This window comes from Balaenoptera physalus, assembly GCF_965194825.1.
Source record: "Balaenoptera physalus genome assembly, chromosome: 5".
In the NCBI taxonomy this organism is placed as follows: domain Eukaryota; kingdom Metazoa; phylum Chordata; class Mammalia; order Artiodactyla; family Balaenopteridae; genus Balaenoptera; species Balaenoptera physalus.
The window spans coordinates 102,711,421-102,731,676 of NC_138884.1; the positions used below are offsets into that span (position 1 = coordinate 102,711,421).

Below are 20,256 nucleotides of genomic sequence, written 5' to 3' on the forward strand. Positions count from 1 at the left end.
GCTCCGGGAAGATCCCACATGCCGTGGAGCAACTAAGCCCGTGTGCCACAACTACTGAGCCTGTGCTGTAGAGCCCGTGAGCCACAACTACTGAATCCCATGAACCACAGCAAGAAGCCACCGCAATAAGAAGCCCACACACTGCAACTAAGAGTAGCCCCCACTTGCCACAACTAGAGAAAGCCTGCATGCAGCAATGAAGACCCAACACGGCCAAAAATAAATAAATTAAAAAAAAAAAAAAAAGAAGCAGTTAGATTCTGGAGCTTATGTACCATTTTAACAAAAGAAAGGGAGTTTGGGTTTCAAGGGATGATAAACTGTGGGGAAGTATATAGGGGAAACTAATAGAAGGTAAGGCTTCTATGCAGTTAGTTTTGTTTATGCAGACTCATTGTGGTGATGACTTTTTGTCTACAGTGATGAGATTTGCTCTCTGACTCCTGGAAAAGGAGGGATGGGGGCAGCTTCACAAAGTGAAATGTATGCCGTGCTTTTAGGTAGACAAGAGGAGGGCAGAGAACTCTTCTTGCACCTGGTGATTCTCAATTACTTTCAGCATAATCCTTATGCCAAGTGGCATATTTTGAAGTGGCCTATTCTGATCCCCTTCATAATCTTGGGCAAGTTACTACTGTTGATGAAAAATCAATAACCAGTCTATAGCAAAGAACAAGAAAGAGTTTTATTCAAGCTAAGCTGAAGCCTATAGCCCAGGAGAAAGCCTCTCAGATAGCTCTGAAAAACTGTTCCACTGAAGCATGACTTTCAGCATAGTGTTATACCTTGTGAGAACAAAGAACATACATCAAGTACAGCAGGGGGTACATTATTTCAAAAGTTCAACAGAAAAGTATAGTTACAGATTAGCACATACACAGCAGGTCAGCATGACCCTGGCATCTGGGAAGGGGACAAGATTAACAGTATTAACATTAGCATCACAAGAAGAGAGGCAATGATCTATATCTTCAATGTAAGCATTCTTTACCCCAGGATAATGCATTCTTTCCTTTAATGAGTAAAGTGGGTGTACAATGTATGTTTGTTAGGCCATAAATCAGGCCCTCTAAACTCACATAGTTCACATAAACTTCAAGCTGCATCATGTAAAACCAAAATGGCTTTCCTATATCTCAATATGTGAAAATTTGAAATTTTTCTCTATCATTTCCCCCTTTTGATAGCAAATCTTTAGATAGAAAGCCTTAATTATCAAATTTTGTCCTTTGATGCCAGAGTGGGTGCTGTCTGCCATGGGTCCATCATGTCCCTTGGTGCTAAGCGTCTTTTTTTTTTTTTTTTTTTTAATTCTTTGGGGTTTTTTTAGGCCTCTTTTATCTCTGGATTTGCATAGTCATCTATGTTGGGGAGTTATTTATATATAGTGAACAGGCACAAAGCTATATGCTGGAAGGAAAACATCTCATAGATTCTACCTTTTATCAACTACATCAAATTGTCTCACAGGCATTGTACATGTGCTTTTTTTTTTTTTTTTTTTTTTTTTTTACTTATTTTTGGCTGCGTTGGGTCTTCGTTGCTGCACGTGGGCTTTCTTTTTTTTAGTTGCAGTGAGCGGGGGCTACTCTTCATTGTGGTGCATGGGCTTCTCATTGCAATGGCTTCTCTTGTCGCGGAGCACCGGCTCTAGGTGCGCGGGCTCTAGAGCGCAGGCTCGGTAGTTGTGGTGCATGGACCCAGCTGCTCTGCAGCATGTGGGATCTTCCTGAACCAGGGCTCGAACCTGTGTCCTCTGCATTGGCAGGTGGATTCTTAACCACTGTGCCACCAGGGAAGCCCCTGTACATGTGCTTTTAATAATAATTTTTAAAGAAATATTAATACATGTTACATTAATGATAATTGTTTATAGAGACTTATATATGTGATCAAGTTATGTGGTCATCATTAATTTTGTCTGAGGCTTGGTTACACATTGGGTAATGCAAGAAACAACAATCCTATAAAACAGACAGTATGTAAGTAATATAGTTAATAACATTAATAAGCTCATAAGTAGAAATTTAAGCCATGAGCTTCCAGAGCCAAAGCAGTTTTTTAAAGGTCACCAAGACTGGGAAGTGGTTCACCTAAAGCAGAAATTTTATTTTTCATGTGGGTCATTAAATATGTTATATTAGAGGATTCATCTGGTATAAAACAGTATAAAATACAGCATTCAGTTTGAATTATGGGGCAGGTGACTTCTTGGGGCACTGTAGAAATGTCAAGGGCCAGGTGGTTTCATAATACTGCTTTTCTCATCATGGAGCTCTCAGAATTCAGTAGGACTATAGCCTGATTCCTATCATTCAAGGCCTGTTGGGTGAATTTTGTGAGGGCCTTGATATGGGTGATTATGTCTTCCAATCCTATTGAAGGCACAAAAATAGCTGCCAAATGGTCATACCAATGGAATATCTATTTTTTGGTCCATTGGGCTTACATTAAGGGTAAGTGTTGCTGGAGTTACATCTAAATTGGTATGCATATTATCTTAAGACCAAGGGAATCCTAGAACGCATCTTCCTATCAATCCTGGCAGAAGCCAGGGCCATAGGTTGGTACCACAGACCCATTGAGTTCCATTAGGTAAAACCCAGTGTATTCCTACTTGTATAACCCAATCTGCCTCATACCAATTACTAACTTTAAGGGAAATGATATGTTGACATTTTTTATAAGGCACCCTGCTTAATTTTCTAGTATTACTAGGCTGATTGCCCTTAGTATGATTTAATTGTTCCCAACATAGGGGAGCTCTTAAAATTAAACAACCATAGGCTGGTGTTAGCCATATAAATCCATCCCATAACTGAGGGAGGGTCCTATATAATTGGGAAGTTAAATTCTTTGGCTGAATTTTAGCTCATTGTTTAGACTGAGCTTGGGTACCATTAAGAGAGAATTCATATTTATGGCCAGAGTCAGAACAAATATCCTTGATTGACTAGGTGAGAGGATCCCATCTAGTAATATCAATAGTGGCCTAAACAGAGCTATAACTTCTTTCTTCTAAAATAAATTTTCTAAGGGACATCCACTCAGAGCTTGGAGAGGAGAAATCCACCAAGGTGAACCAGAAATGCTGAACATAAGTAATTGACCACAAACTCAACAATTGGGTTGATTCTTAAAATCTGCATAAGATTGTGCCCACAATAGGAAAAACATTTAAATCATATGCAAAAGTACAAAAAATCAAGAAAGTATTATAAATAATCATATGGGTCAGGTCTGGCATCTTGGCTTAGTGGTCTGACTCTGCTGTTGTCTTCTCATTCTGGTTTGTTGATATCTGTCTTGATCAGTTGAATCCAGGTATCAAAAACAAGGGTCAATGTCCCATCAGGTGGAGGAGCCTTTTTTAAATGAAAGATGTGAATCCATGAATTTATGTCTTTCAGTTAGGCTCAGAATGGATTAGTTAATTATACCTGATAAGATCCTTTCCATTGTGGCTGCAAATAATCTTTTATTAATCCATGATCCTTAAGGTAGCTGCCTCTGGAGAACTTGCTGAAAAAGGAGTTAGCTACCAATTTTTTTATATCTTTTAAGTGCCTTAATAAGACCCTGAAAATAATGTAATATATCTCCCTTGAACCACTAATGGGTGAAAGTTTCCAAAAACATTGTTTTCCCACAAAACCATTTTTCCAGGTGCCAAATGAGTTAAAGAATGGCAATTGTTCTCCAACAGACACTATAGGTTTTTTTTAATCAGGTCCAAACTATATTTGTGTGATCGGGTCAAAAATTTCCCCTTTTTGTTGCCACATCTGCTTCTCTTCTTCAGTGGTGATCTCTTCTCTTCTTCTTGAGCCTGTAGAAGGAAATCTTTTACTGACTTAGCAGGGTTAACAGAGAACAGTGGACATTCTCGAGGCTGGACAGGTTGAGTATTTAAAGCTGCCTGTTTGGCTGCAGCATTAGCAGGCTTATTTTCATTGGCTTCCATAGTGTCAGAATGCTGGTGTTTTAATAATTGCTAACTGTTTTGTCAGGTGTATAGCAATTAATAACTCTGAAACCTGTTTTCCATTTTTTTATAGGTTGTCTTGAAGAGGTTAAAAACCTCATTGTTTCCATAGCATTCCAAAATCATGTGCCACTCCAAAGGGATAGGGACTGGCAGTGTAAATGTTTGCTATCTGGTCTTTAGCTAGGTGACAAGCTTGGGTTAAGATAATTAATTCAGCTTGTTGTGCTGATGTTGTTTTTGGTAAATAAGAGCTTTCAATTATGTTCACATATCCAGCTCAGTAATGTCCCTGCTTATCCTTTAAGGAGGACCCATCTGTAAATCAAATTAGATCCCCATTATCAATAGGAATTTCTTGTAAGTCATTCCTAGGAGCAAGAAGATAATCTGTTAATAAAATGCAGTCCTGGTTGTTTTCTTACTGTGGTGCTGGAAGCAAACTGAGTAGAGGACATAAACAGTTAAAGGAGACCCCACTACTATCTCTTCAGTAGCCTTGCATAAGAGAGCAATTGCTGAAATAGCCCTCATACATGGTGGAAGTCCTTTTGCTACCTAGTCTAATTTAGTTTTGGAGCATAAAAGCAAGTCATCTATAAGCAGTTTTGTAAAAGCATCAGAGTAAGACAATGACTACCTATAAATTACAAAAGACTTAAAAAGCATGGTTAAAGATTACATTGCAATTGTTGAGGAAATTCAGCTATTTCTGTGACATACATTTTAAGATAATAGCTAGAATTATGACTGACAACATACCAGGACATTTCAAATTTTAGAAACTTCATATAATTTCTAGAACATATATATTAATAACATTCACCCATACAATAAAACCTAAGAAGGTTTATCACTACTCATTTGACAATGTTTCCCATGTAATTTAACCTACCAAATAAGCCTAATTAGTTTAATATCTCCCTTTGAGCTGCTTTAGGGCTCTCTGAAGCATCCAAAACTTAGCTAGAGGTCAAAAGAACTTCATTTAGAATTTGACTTGAGGAAGTTTGTCAAAGATATCAAAAGATTTTAAACACTTGGTGAAGTAGGATCATAAGTCACTGTGAAACACTACTTATTCACTTAATCAAGATGACAATAAAATATTCTAAGACAAATACAGAAAGTTACAAGAGACTACTTAAGAGGTAAGGAAGCTTTACAGTCAGTTGTCAAAAACAACAGATCAATATTTCAAGAAAGCTTTGTCCTCTTAGCAGAGAAAAACACAAATTCTAGTTTTCCACCATTTTACCTGTAATATTAAAATTCATTCACTCAAATTCAATTTAATTACACACAAAACTCTTTTCTCAGGGTTCCTTTTCCACAAACCTTCCACAAATTTTTATATTCATATTAGTTCGTCCCTTCTTTCATTTTCCATTTAGAAATAACCAGCTTCTGGACAAAATCACTTTCTTTTTCCGTAACAAAAAATCTCAATTTTTTATACTTTCTCTTACCAACAACATATATCCTACTTTACATATACAGTCCTTTTTAAAAATTAATTTCTAGGAACATATGACACTTTATTGTATAATATTGCAATAAAGCACAAAATGTATTTACTAATAGTCTCAAATATATTTAGTATCATTGCAATAAGAGGTCAAAAATAGGTAAACATAGACTTCTTTAGCAATTAATGTTTCAGTATTTTATCTTATTTAAAAATGATCTAGAATTCAATGAATTTCCATCATTTAACTTAATTCAGTGAAACTTTAAAGTTTCAAGTTACCAAAAATTGGGAGAAGCTTAGGTAGGCATATCATAACGCAAGTGTTCTTAAAGAGTTCACCCAAAAAACTTTTTTTCCATTTATCTCTATTTCATTATTTATGAAAATATCATCATACCAAGTTAATTTTCTTGTTGACAAATTTTGTAACAGAGATAACATGAGCTTATTGACTTTCAGTAAACCTAGGTACAATAAAAGTATTATACTTAATATTGATGACTCTAAAGACATATCTGTATTAATTAAACTAGCAACTTAAACTTGTTTTTATTCATTAAAGATTAATCCTAGATCATGTGGGACTAGCTTATGTTACATTTAGAAATATTTGATTTGTAAGTGCTTACTTTCAAATCAATTAAATAGAGCTCTTTTACAAATTTATTTTGATAATACCATTCAGAGATAGAGATATCATATTTATAATGTACACGCAGGCATAGATACATCCAGATAGACACAGACAGAGATCTCATAGTTTTCCTGCTTGAATTTTAAAAAGTCTCTTTTCCTTTTTTTTTTTTTTTCTTAGTTTTGGGTTCTACTAACTGAGCCAAGGCCTTAGTCTCAAGTGATGTGGGCTATGTTTACATTTCAAGGACATGATAAGAGTTATAACTTCAAGCTTTCTCCCAGGAATACTTTTATTCCCTTAGGGTCAGAATTTTGAAAAGATGTTTTATGAAGTTAGTTTCTCTAACTGAGTATATAAAAAAAAACAGTTTTGGAATGTCAAAAGCACCCCATCCTAGTGATTTGTGGGCAAGATGAGTATTGACTTTGTACCCATTGTATGTGAAGCCAGCTGGAGTTCCAGTCTGTGGCTGTGCATTCAGGAGCTGGTAGGCTTTAGAAGCACAATCCCCAACCCCCTTTTTTGTTTCATTTTACTATAAAGTACAAATCTTTCCAATTTTTAAGCCACATGTTTTCAAAATTTGAGCCAACACAGTTGACTCGAATGGTCCTTCTGCTTTCTCTGTCTAAGGACTTTCCTATAGTACCCTTCCACTTAGGAAATGTACTGGTACCTCCATAAGATTCCAAGTCTTAACATTTTAACAGCTTGGGCAAAACTCAGGACTGTCACTTTTTAAAATCTATGAGGTCTGGATATCAGGAGAACTCACCAAAGCACTAGGAGAATGCTGGGAAGCCAGAGGGGCTCAAGGGGCCTGTGCTGATACTGAGTGCCTGTCCAAAGGAGAACACAGGGGAGGGACCTCGGGGGAGTTTCTCTGATACCCTGTCGACTATGCCAAGCAATGCAGATGGAAAGTCAATAACCAGTCTGTGACTAAGATTAAGAAAGAGTTTTATTCCAGCTAAGCTGAAGGCTATAGCCCAGGAGACAGTCTCTCAGATCTGAGAAATGCTCCATTGAAGCATGGCTTTTAGCATAGTCTTATACCTTGCTAGAAAAAAGAACCATCAAGCCTGGCAAGGGTTATTCTTTCAAAAGTTCATCAGAGAAGTATAGTTGCAGATTAGCACGTACATAGCGGGGCAGCATGACCCTGGTGTCTGGGAAGGGGGCAATGAGTACTAATATCAGTGTCACAGGAAGAAAGGCAATGATCTATATCTTCCAAGTGAGCAGCAATCTTTACCTGAGGATAATGAAATCTTTAATGAGTAAAGCAGAAGCAGATGTACAATGTATGTTTGATAGGTCATCAATCAGGCCCTCTGCACTCGCATAGTTCACATAAATTTCAAGTTGGACCACACAAAGCCAAAATCGCTTCCCCTATGTTGCAGTATAAGAAAATTGAAGTGTTTGCATTTCAGTGTCCTCATCTATCAAATGGAGTTAATAATATTACTTATCCTACCTGGACGTTGTAAGGATTCAATGAGATAGTTTATGTAATGCACACTGTATACTGTTTGTCACATAGCAGGGGCTCAAAATTATTTGGATCCTAATTTTAAGATAATGAAGAAAGGATAATCATATTATTATCCTTGATCATCATTGCCCTAAAGCCAGCCCATGGTAGTGGTAAGTGGCCGACACCTTTTATAGAGAGAGCACATGAAAAGGGTTTTGACATGAGTGACAAAGTTGTATGTCTTACTTATTTTAAAGAAATGCATGCCAGGCGCATTTACTAACCTTTCAGAATGAGCCCTGTGACTAAGTAAAATAGCTTGAGTCCTGTCATGTTTGAGTGAAAGCTTGTCTGGAGAACATTTAGGGATCTTTGCAAGTAATTGAGAAACCCCAAGATAGAGATATGTGATATACTAAGGGTAGAAGTAAGGGTTTGGGATAGAATAGACGGCATCAGAAAGTGAATAGCTTTTGTCATTTTGGTGAGAACATCTTAAAATTAGAAGAGACACTAAGGGTCATACAACAACCTTGTCCTCATTACTTGCCCTATAAGGTCCCAACATTAAGAGGCCTCTTCCAACAACTTTCCAGGACCATTTTTCTCTCCTGCCTAGGAGGCCTCAATCCAGCCACGCCACCATCGTGAATGCTGCCCTAGCGTGTGTGCATTTCTACTTCTGGGAAAGTCATTCCTCCTCTCCTCACTTATTTTTAAAGACCCAGATTAGTTTTTCTCTTCAATGGAAACTTCTCAATGATGTCAACCACATTGACATCTTGCTTCTCTTAACTCCTATTGACTGAGAGTAGAAGATTTTTCCTTTAGAACTTAATTTCTTTTTAACTTCTCAGTGTATCATCCTGGTTTCTCCTGTCCTTAATAGCTCAGGAATCATGACATTCAAGCCAATTTTGTCCATTTACCAAGTCCTTTGACCTTGAATAAGTCATTTCTGCTCTCTGCACCTCACTTTTAAACCCCTGTAAGATAAAAAGATTGGATGATTTGATCTCTAAATGATCTCTAAAAGTTGACACAAGTATAAATTAATAATATTAAATTTAAATTTGACTTCACTAGTTCCTGTACGTATTGTCATTCTACCTATATTTTGGAGAGGAAATAGGTAGGTAGGTAAATCTACCCAACTTTAATATTTTTTCTCAACTTGGTGAAATTTCAAACTGAAGCTACAAAAAGAAAAGGAAGTGATCAATTTCAAGTTTCAGACAAATTAGCTCACTTGAGATTACTTAAAGGATCACAATGGATTGCTGCAAGAAAATTGAAAGTCTACTCACTGATCCTCTCTTCCTCAGACTAGTTAATTGGCTTGGCCATGCCTCCTTGAGTACATTTTAAAATTCATTTTCCCAAGAGTTCCTGGCGGTTCTTCAGGGTCCCTTAGCAGAGCCCCAGTTAAAGAACCCTTCAACATGGTGTGGAGAGGCACCATGGTGCATAGAATCTGGCACCCAGGATGCCTAAATTCAAATCTCAACTCTGCCAAGTACTCTTGGCAAGACCTCAGGCAAATCACTTCACCTTTTAAAGCCTGAACTTTCTCCTTGAAACCCAAGTATTAATATAAATCTCAGGGAATTATGAAAGAATTAAATTAGTTAATATGCATAAAGATTTTAGAATAGTGCCTAACATTTATAAGTTCTCCATAAATGCTAGTGGTTATTAGTTTTAGAGTTAATCAGACATAAATTCTGAGTGCGCCCTTTATTGAATGTGACTTTGTGGAAATAATGTAATCTCAATAACCTTGGTTTTTATTTTTCTTTGAAATAGGGATAACAATACCTAACTCTGATCTGTGGTAAGATTAAATTAATTTATACATGTAAAGTATATGGTGCCTGGCTTAGAGTAAGTGAGCATGAAATGTTAGTTTATTCCTTTGGTATTCCTTTCCTACGGTGGGTATTCCTTACAATGTAAAGAAAGCGGTGAGCCTGGGAATGGGGAGAGAAAGCCAGAGCATATTTTAATATAATAACCTGACTTGGGGCTAACAAATTATTGCAACAAAATGATAGAGCCTAAGCTGGAGTTGTTGCTTTTTTAAAATAATATGCAGCCAACTATTCTTTCCCAAAATGCCCCTAGAGAAACACTCCTCTCCAGGTGTTTCCCATTTCCCTAGATTTCCAGATAAAGAATGAAACTCTTCAATGGTGTTATTACCTTACAGAATCCTAGGGGGCTGCATGTGAAAGAGCCCATTGTATTCTTTGAGAGCTAGAAGATCCTATAGCTGGAGCCAACAGAAAGTGTTCTGAAAACCCAGTACAAATGTAGCTAATGTAGATAGGAAAGGGATGGGCCTCCAAGACTCAGCTGGTGGATCCTACACTAGGAATGCCATTGTCCTGAAGGGAAATACTGCCTGGAATTAACAAAATTGTACCCATGGGGCTTTATGTGAATTTCAAGCAGGGCTGGGATTTCTTTCCTGGAAAATGGGATGTGGCAACTTTACTTTGCCTAACTCTATAATTCAAAAGATCAATTGACAAATATTTGCTGAAATCTGCTGAAATGCATAAAGGGAGAATAATAAGTTTGGGTGTCAAAGGGATATTTTAATTCTGGCTCTATTACTTTCTAGCTGTGTGACATTGACTAAGTCACTTAACCTCTCTGTACCTTAGTTTCTTTAACTATAATATGGTATTGGGAAGGATTAAAAAATACAGTTATAGTTTAACTGACCTAATTAATTTCTGTAACTTCTTTTAACTTTTGACTTCCTATAGTTATATGTTGGCAGGAATTTCAGAGAATTGTTACTTAAAACATTTATTTTCCCATCAACTGCTGAGAACTGCTTCCCCTTCACTGGCTTGGTGATGCAACTGAAAACATGTTTAGATGGATAGATGGTTGGGCCGATTGATAGAAAGATATCTCCCATAAGCGTATTATCCAAAATGAAAAGAGCCAACTTGATGACCTAAAGTTGTATGTACCAGTTATTTTCCTGGTACCCAGAGGAGAAAAATAGCCCTGTGGGCTGGGGTGTTCAAAAAGTCTTTATGGAGAAAAGACTGCAACTAGACTTAAAGGCAGGGAGGAGTAGCAGGACCAGAGAAGAGCAAAGTCATGTCATCCATCTAGACCCAGCAGAGCCTCTAAAGAGTTGGCACTTCTATCATAATCCCACAACTACCCTGTGCTGAGCAAGGGAATACCAGGGGCTGGCCTCAGCTCTCCACGGTCCGTTAACTCTCACGTCAACCATGACAAGGAGGCAGCTGCATTCCTATCTCGGATTTAGAAAACTGAGACTCAGAGATGGAGCAGTTTCCCCCAATTCACACAGCAAACAAGTGACAGAATCAGGATTTAACCCAAGCCTGCCTACCCTGAAGCTTGTGTATGATACAATATTTCCAATAATGATGAAAGCTACCATCATTGACGGTTACTTCCTCCAGGAAGTCTCCTTCCTGTTACCACCACCCACCTTTCCCCAGGTGGAGCTGACGTTCCCTTCTTGTGCTCCCACTGTACCGTCAAAGATATCTACTCAAGTGCTAGAATATTTATGGGTCACATTCAATTTCATGCCTGCCTCCGCTATTAGCCTGTGAGTCCTTTGGGGACATTGTTTCCCATTTTATCATTCATGTATCATCTATAGCTCATAGTAGCAGCTTAATAAATGTTAAAGAATAACTGAACGAAAGAATGAATGCTCCTCGCCTACCAAGCGCTGTGCCCACAGCTTTGGCAAGTTAACCTCATTATGTTTCCGTTTCCTCGCCTATAAAATGAAGATGACCATAATCCCTGTCACATAGAGCTATGGGGATGAGTTAATGAGCTCATGTTGATGAGCACATAGTAAATGCTCAGTAAATGTTAACTATTATTATGACCACTCTAAGTTGCCAGAGTTCCCTTTAAATGGAGAACTTTAAATAAAGCATTGAAGGATCATAATCACAACTTCACAGAATAAGAACTGTTTTCAGAGTGGTTAAGTGTCTTGCAAAATATCACAAAGCAAGAAAGTAGCAGAAGCAGGAGATATCCCCTGGGGTCTGAGACATTACTCATAAGCCTTTATGTTTCATAGTGAGTTCCAGGGGCTAAAAATCCCTTCACGTACAGAATCCCAGTTGATTCTTTTCACCACCACTCTTGGGCTGGGTTTCAGCACAGAGGAGATAACTGGCAGAATGACTAAGCCAGTGTGGTTCTGACATAGCCCAGAATCCAGTGACCATTCCCACAAAGCTGCCTAGGCTGCTTGGTGTGGTTTGGAATAGAATGCCCCTTGGGATCTTTCAGGACAGTAGGACTCATGCTTCCCTGATGGTAAGAATCACCTAGCTTCTAGTTTAAGAACACAAACTCCAGAATCCTCTGAATCAGACTCTCCACAAAAGATTGTTTTTAACAAGCCGAGTAATTTTTATCATTAGGGAAGTTTGTGAAACTTTGCTTTGAGACAGGCTAAAGCAAGAATTTAAGGACGATAGTAGCACTCACCCTCCAGGGGGCAGTTACTAAACAGCAGTGTTCTTGCAAGGCACTGCCCTGCCCACCCCCTATCCATGTTTGTAAATATAATGACTAAATCAGTCTCCCTAATAATGCTCTCAATCATGTGTCAACGGGGACCAGAACAGGCCCAGTGTAGTGGCAAGTGGGCAGCGGTTTGGATGCTCCCGCTTGAAAAAAGCCACTGAATCATGGATATTTTGCCCCTGCACTTTTCTCCCGAGAAAAGCTGCCCATGGGCTTCCGCAGGGGCTTTTTTAAGGGGCTGTAGGCACCAGCCACCAAAATTGAATTTTTCCTAGCAGCCTGAGAGCGAGCGGGTTGAGCTGCCTCGCGGAGCTTGCTCCGCGAAGAGAGAGCAGTTGCTATGGCAAAAAGGGGACATTCGCAATCTTCCCAGGCTGCAAACTAGCGCGCAGACAGCTCTTCTCAGCACGGTGCTGCGTCGTCAGCGCGCGGAGCGCCGCTGTGCTCTCCAGGGCAAGTTTCCTGGGAGTGTCTCCTCTCTGCAGGGACACAGCAAACTCTCCGGTTCTCCAACAGATGTTTCCCTAGCAGCTCTGAAGTCCAAGTACTCGCTGGCTGCAGCGCAGAGTCCCAAGGCCGGCGCGCTGTGATTGAGGGACCCTACCAGGCAAATGCCAGCATCAGTATGAGAGCCTGGACTTCAGCCCAGGTCGGTCCTCACCCCGGGGGGCCGCTACTTTGCCAGGTGCATCTTTGAGGAGCTGCTCACTTTCCCCCCTCGTGGGTCTTCGTTCCAAGCCAGATATTGCTCGGATTCTCTAATTAACTCCCTCCACTCCGAAGGGGTTCGGAGGCTGGGATGCTCTACCCAGCCTGAAGGATGTTGACTCTCGAGTGGGAGTCGGAAGGACTGCAAACAGTGGGTATTGTTGTGATTATATGTGCATCTCTGAAGCTGCTTCATTTGCTGGGACTGATTGATTTTTCGGAAGGTAAAGTGGTCGCTCCCATCTGTGCTGTTGGTCAGGTCTGGTTCAGAAGTGGATACAGACGCTGCAGAAGTTGAGGAGGCTTAATACGCAAAGTAAAAGTTTTAAAATATGCATGCTTGACATAGAGCAGCCTAGCACTGGGCAGTTCATTGCTGTCTACCCAGATATTTGACATTGGAAAGGAAGGGATACTGTGCCATTATCTTTCTGTTTGAAACCTATTTGAGTTTAGGGTGCTATTATGGGTTAAATATAGTTCCAGGGTGGGAAGTTAGGACTTTCTATTATGGGGTGATAATACAGGTTGCTGTTTGGGTTGACAAGTTTCGTGTTGGCTACCACGCCGTAATGTCATTAGTAATTCCATCCTCTGGAGTACCACCCAGATTTGTGAGGGAAATATGTGGCTGCCTCATTAGTTAGGAGGTACGGGGGTGGAGCTGGATTATTGATTATGATATAAAATGGGTAAGCTTTTGATTTAAAATTGAGTTAATGAATGCTTAGCAAAAATGTGCTCTGAACTCTTAATTTGCAAAAGTGTTCCATTTACATTCCCCAATGAGCCACTTTGCTCATTTGTCTCTTGAGTGGGAACCCATTTAAGCACAGGACAGCATTGGTGCTACCAATAAATATTTTATCCATCTAATATAAATTTTACTACCCAAATCAACTCTACTATACAACGATTGGGGAGTAAAAAAAGTTGATTAACTTCCATTCAATAGTTATATATATATAGTTATATATATAGTTTTATATATACATATACAATCTTTCTACTGAAATAACATGCTTTGAATTATTTAAACCCTAATTATTTGATGTCAATTCTACATCCAAGCTCTTCTTTCTTCTCAAGTGAAAGAATGGAGTTCCTAAGGATATGATCTTTTACTGCCGAGTTATTTATGAATATTCACTTCTCACGTTGTGTGTAATGGGGGAAGATGAGGAACATATTTAAGCCTGCACATGCTTCTAATCTTTCTGACCAAGTTAAGGAGCTAAGACCTGATAGCTACGATGACATCATCCCAAACTATATCCAGTACACAGGTTGTTTCTGTTAATATGTTAATAATGGTCAATGTATGTTATCTTCAGAAAGTCCTTTTCTCTACAAGTGGGTTCATTAGGTTCTACTATTTAGACCTTAAAAGAACAGAAGAAGTTCCATGCAATTTTCGTATCTTCTTTTAAGTATTCTCAATCTGTGACAAGTTCTGCTCAGGCACACATAAGAATAATATTGTAATGGGATTAAATAAAACCTCAGAAAATAGTTTCTGCTTTTTCTCATATTACACAGTAATTTTATTTAACCTTACATTTTTTGCTGGAAGGAAAACAATACAGAAACAAACTTTTCCAAGTGCTACACAACAATCTTGCATTATTTTGAGATTTCTGCCTCAGTGCACTCACTAGTGGTGACTTAACAAAATACAGATAAGATCATTTCAATTTCTATGATTGGAATAATTTGCTTCTGTTTCATTCCTTCTCCATATTAGTTTTTGTTCTCTGGACTCAGTTGAGCCATAGCCCACCATTTTAGTGCACTATACTCAAGATGGCTTGGTTTCAGAGCTAGATGAAGAAGGATCTGAGGAAAACCATCATGGAGGTATTCGAGGAAGTCAACTTTCACAGCCCTATAAGATAGCGCACAGTTCTTTTGTTGCCAGTGTTGGTAATGTAGACATTTAAAGTCAAAAGTCCCAAGTTTGCAAAAGCCCCCTGCAAATAACTCAGATAAAAGAATAACTTTTATTCTTTAAGTGCTGTTTTATGTCACTTAAAGATTTTCTGACAAAACCTTCAAATTTGAGTTCCAACAATACAAAAAGTAGAATTGTAAACCTAACTCCCCCAAATAGAATCACAGAATTTTGAGCTAGTCTGAAACATCTTTCTTGGGATAGGTATCCATATTCATACCCAAATAATAATATCCATGTCCATATATGAATCTTTATTTCTATACACACACATATATAGAGATGATGTGCCTACACATTTAAGATATTGTGTAAAATGTCCAATAAGCTGGGCAAACTTTGGATTCAATATGCAAGGCTTGGTTGTGCTAAAATAACAAAGATGCAGGTTATCACCATACATGAGGTATATTTCCTTGGCAAGTAGAAAAAAATTGGGAAAAAAAATCTTTTTTGTTCTGAAGTATATGTTAAAAAATACTGATCTAGTCCAACTGTCTCAGTTGACATAGAAGACCACTGCAACCCAGAGATGTTAACTGATTTATCAGAAGGCAACACTAACTGGGAGCAGAGACAGAACTGAATCCAAGGACTGCTGAATCCTATAGTGCTTTTCCTACTACAACACACTTTTCACTTATTTCTCTTTCCTAATACTGGGAAAGAGAATTAACGAAAACATTGGTGGGAAATTTCCTGAATTCCTGAAACTTGTACTGAACTGTCCACTAACCCCCTATGAGATATCTGAGGGAAATGCATTCATAGGAAATAAGATTACACAATGGCTACACAATTTCCCAACCCAAGTATAGGACCCAAGCATGGCATGTAAGTGAGCTAAACCACACTACTGACTTTAGAGGCAGGATTAGAATAGAAGCAAGCCAAATGGTTTCCTGAGCCCCTTTCCCTCGAAGATCTACACTGAATTTTGACCATCTGTGACATATTCAATGTCCATGAATGGCTAGCCCAAGTAGAATCCAACAGTGAGACCCAATGAAATCATAAGAATTCTAGCCTAGGCCTCCTGTCTCTGTTTTCTCAGATTGGGGCACTCTCCAAGCAGAAACAGAACTTTTTGATCACCAGTCAAGTGGAGATATAAGAAAAAAAGCCTTTACAGAGCAAGCCACAAAATATTAGATTATCAAGTCCTTCATCCTTTCTACCTGCAAATGATAAAAAGGCCAAAAAGGGCTTTCCCAATGTAGATTGCCAAACATTTAACTGAGATTATACCACTTGGAAAATATAGCCCAGAAAAAGGCCAGAGAATTAGCCATTCTTTTTGGTGGAGAAGTAAAGATGAGGCCCAGAGCAGAACTGTGAGCTTCTTTTAGGCAACATCAAACTTTAAACTGTCCTCAGGGGGCAATGATTGTTCACTGGTACCATTGTGGAGTATTTTCTCTAGTGTGACTCTGTGGATTGATTAACTTAGAAAGTAGTTCTGAGCCTATATGAATGTGAGCTTCTGTATTAGTGTCAAGATAAAGCAGTGTTACTTTATTATTGTCTCCAATGGCTAGTGAGAATTAGCCATGAATAGGAAAAGGTAAAGAGAAACATTTCTGCTCCCACCTAAATTAGATTCTGATTTCAATAAAGCCCTACTTTAAAAAATAATTATCTTTCAGTTAAAAATTCAAGGTTTAGGGAGCAAAAGCAATTTGTAAAGAGGATTAAAATGACTAATGGGATTTTAATATAATGATTTGAGGTTTTACATATATCCACTCATTAATAAAGGGAAGGAGGAAGGACACTCACAGGATTAATCTCATCATTTCACAGTGTTGCATGTAATATATAGCTTATTGGATTCTAAATGTGGGCAGGGTCCTCTCTTAGGCATTGACTGAGTTGGTGGGAAGGGACAAGATGAACACTGAAGGAATGAACTCTCAGTAACCTTACATTCTAGAAAGGGAAACTAATTACCTAACAAGACAGGAGAAATAAGCTCTGGGCCCAAACCCAAGAAATGGCCTGTAGAGGCACAAATGGAGTGGAACATTCTGGAAAGGGCTCAAGGGAAGGTTTCATGGAGGAAAAAACCAGTTGTACAGGACTTAGAGTGTGAGAAGGAGTTCCCAGATGGGAGAATGGGGAAATAACTTTCCAGGCTGAGCAAAGAGCTTGAATTGTGACCCTGAGCACTGAGCGAGGGTAGTTTTCATGGAGAAGAGCAGCGGCTTGTAGCACGCGGGCATCCGAATGTTGAAATGAGATGTGTCTGAAGGGGTCCATTGGGGTGAATGCCGAGAGGACACTTATTCTCTCACTGGTGAAGAGCCATTTGCTCAAAGTCTTCAGCTTTGGGGGAAATAATGAGCGATATGGCAGACCAGTGTTTCAGGTGCGTCAGCTTGGGAGTAGATGAAGATGAGTTCAGAGGTAAGAGAGTGGAAGCAGAGGTACCAGTTATGCTTCTGGAACAATTCAGGTGGGAGACAACATGGGCAAAAATCCATAGATTGCCCTCCTCAATAAGATATTTAATGTGAACTGTCAATTTCCAGTTTTCCCAGAAACTCATGTTTAATATAATACTCTTGACCTGCACCTGTTCTGAAATGCCATAATTGTTTTTTATTTCAGGGCAATGTTGTTTGGCCTCAAATGTATTTCTTATGAGAAAAAAAAGAAATCTGGGGCACACAGAGGTTGTAGTTACCAATATAGTAGCTTCATTTATGGTGGGAATTTAAAATTTTTGCAAGATACATCTGACATCTTGCAAGGTCTTCAATTACTTTGAACATTTATTTTGGAAAATTTTACACACAAAACGTGTGGAGAATAGTATAATGAACTTTGATGTACCCATCATCCAACTTCAGTAATTACCAATACTTTGTTATTTGTGTTTCCGCAATGGCTTACATTTATTGTTTCTCATCTGTCTACAATATGCCAGGCACTCTGCTAGGCCCAGTATACAAAGATGAATTAAAAGTAGTTGCTACCCTCAAGGAACTCTCAGTTGTATAAGGGTATGTAGTGTATAAACAAAGAAAATGCAATACATTATGGTAGCTAAATCAGTACGAGTCCGAGATATAAAGAATGGAAAGTAATTAAGCCCAAGTGGAAGAGATAGAAGTGATCAGAGATGACTGCCCAGAGGACATGATTTCTAAGCTGGGGTTTTAAAGCGAAGTTTATCAACTTTATATGCCAGAAAGTTGCTTGCACAAGTTCTACATGCAGGGTACTGGGTGAGGTAATACCAACATAGGAACATGGTATAAAATGTGGAATTCCTGGAACAAAAACAGAAAAAAATGTAAAGGGAAATAAACATAGTTTTACTCCCTCTCCTTGATTATATAATTAACCTTGCTGTCCAGCACAATGATTGATATGTAGAACATACTAAAAAAATGATGGCCTGAGTGTAATTTACTCCCATACATTAATAATGCCAGTGCACTTCTACTTGTGCTACATACTTGAGAGCCTCTAGTGCCTCCTTCAAGTTTCCAAAGTAGCTTGGAAACTGTTGATTAGTTGATTATGATCTTTTCACTTTCTTTTTTTCTCTGCTAGAAAGATTTAACATCAATGTTACCCTGCAAAACAGAGATAAACCACACACCAAAAGCATCTGAGGTAACTGTTTATTAGAACCTTATGGCCCTGGGAAATAATTTCAAATCAGACATCCAGCAGGGAGCTGAAAAAGCCCAGCTTAGATGGACTTTGATTTGGCTGGGAAAGTAGCCCTTTCAATTCTATAACCGGGAAAAAAACAACAAGAACAACTTGGATTTCTAAGTGAAATTGAACAAATATCTACTAAGCACCTACTATGTGAAGGGGAATAAAGGACATGGGGCATTTTACCGTTCTTAGGAAGTTTTCAAATTAAAGACCAAACAGCTCATGAATAACTAATCCAAGATGAAAAAGTGTCTGGTGTGGGGTGTGGGGGGAGGAGAGCAAGGCCTTTAGAAAACACAAAGAGAAGAGCCATCTCATCCAGTTGGAAAATTTCAGGGAAGGCTACACAAAGATGGTGGCATTTGAAATCTGATGAGTTGAGGGATCAAAAGACTTTGATAAGTAAAGACTGGAAGCTAAAAATAGGAATTTTAACTGTAATTTAAGGGAAAAAAAGGCAGCTTCCTAAAGTCATTATTGTAATCAGGTTGATTCTAAAAAGCCCATTAATCCACTTAAGATATAATGAATCCATGTAAATGTCTGCTCTGAACCTGGCAATGTGCTTGGTACTGATTGGTTTGGGGACTATTATTTTTTTAGTTTTGCTTACTTTGGGAACCCATTTCCCACCCCAGCCTGGAGCAGAGAGGTGGAATCTTAGTGAGGAGGGATGAGGGGGGAGGGGTTGTACATTTCAATGACTTCCAGCCAAAGAGCACCAGGAACACACCTGTGGTCAAACAATTTGGCTTCGTTACTTTTTGTGGAAAAGGAGGACACACACCATGGAGAACTGTGGCGCATCTCGGTAACAGAGTGTTAGAAAGGACTTCTGGATTTGAGCTTGTGTTAGGGGATTATGATTTAGGAAGCAGGGCTTTGTTCCATGAAGTCAATAATCCAGGGTAATTGGCTTAATAAATCTTACGTACAAGTAGCAAAAACTAGACAAAGGCTAAAGCTGTAATTAGCAAAAAGCAAGCTACATTAGCTAGAAGGGTGGATATTTGGTTACTTTTGTGGTTTAAACGAAGTTCATGTTTGTCCTCTTCTCAGCTTTGATTACAGAGTGGTCTTGTTTTTTTCTTGATCAATAGGTACAGAGTGGTCTTGTCTGATGCTAGTACTCTGTGACATTGTTTATATTCAACAAGAGAATGCCAAAGCCTACCTGATAAACCCGGGCAGCTCCCTCATGGTCTAAGGAGCTGCTTTCTCTCACACATGATAAGGGAGAGGGCAGAGTAACGTGAGGGCAAGTGAAGCTCTGAGTTAAATCCTAATTCAGTAACTCTCAACCAATTACTTAACCTTCCTGAGTTCGAGTTCCTTCTGTAAAATGAGGCTAATAAGCCCAACCTTTCAGGATTGTTGTAGGGCATACAAACATATAAGTGAAATATCTAGCTCAGTGCTTGGGATACAAATAGAAGCCAATAAATGCCTCTCTTGTAATTATGAAAAGATAACACGTTCCTTGAGTTATATCAGCAGTTCTCAAACTTTACGTGTATCAAAATCACCTAGATGATGTGTTAGAATACAGATTGCTAGTCCTCACCCTAAGAGTTTCAGATTCAGTGTATCTAGGTTAGCATCTGAGAATTTGCATTTCTAATGATTTCTCACTTTAGGCTCATGCTGCTCTAGGGCACACTTTGAGAACCACTGAGTTAGGCAATAAATCTGAAAGGCCAAACCCCTGATGTTTGCAATGATTTCTTCACTGAGTTCTTTGGCACCTGCTGAGCTTTACTCTAGAACAGTTGTCAGTCATCTTGTTATATGTTAA

General features: G+C 38.7%; 1 protein-coding gene across 7 annotated transcripts in view; it reads left to right on the plus strand.

The window, feature by feature from the left end:
• KCNIP4 (potassium voltage-gated channel interacting protein 4) overlaps positions 1 to 20,256 on the plus strand; it is a 1,174,076-nt gene that overhangs the window by 919,010 nt on the left and 234,810 nt on the right. Inside the window, exon 1 of one of the 7 annotated variants that reach the window (XM_082462668.1) lies at positions 6,042 to 12,847. The exons of 5 other annotated variants lie outside the window; for them this stretch is intronic. Coding sequence is in view for 1 of the 2 variants with exons in the window: in XM_082462665.1 (XP_082318791.1) it covers positions 12,948 to 13,059 (112 nt within the window). In the remaining variant the exon portion in view is untranslated. One more of the 7 variants, XM_082462665.1, reaches the window with a different exon arrangement.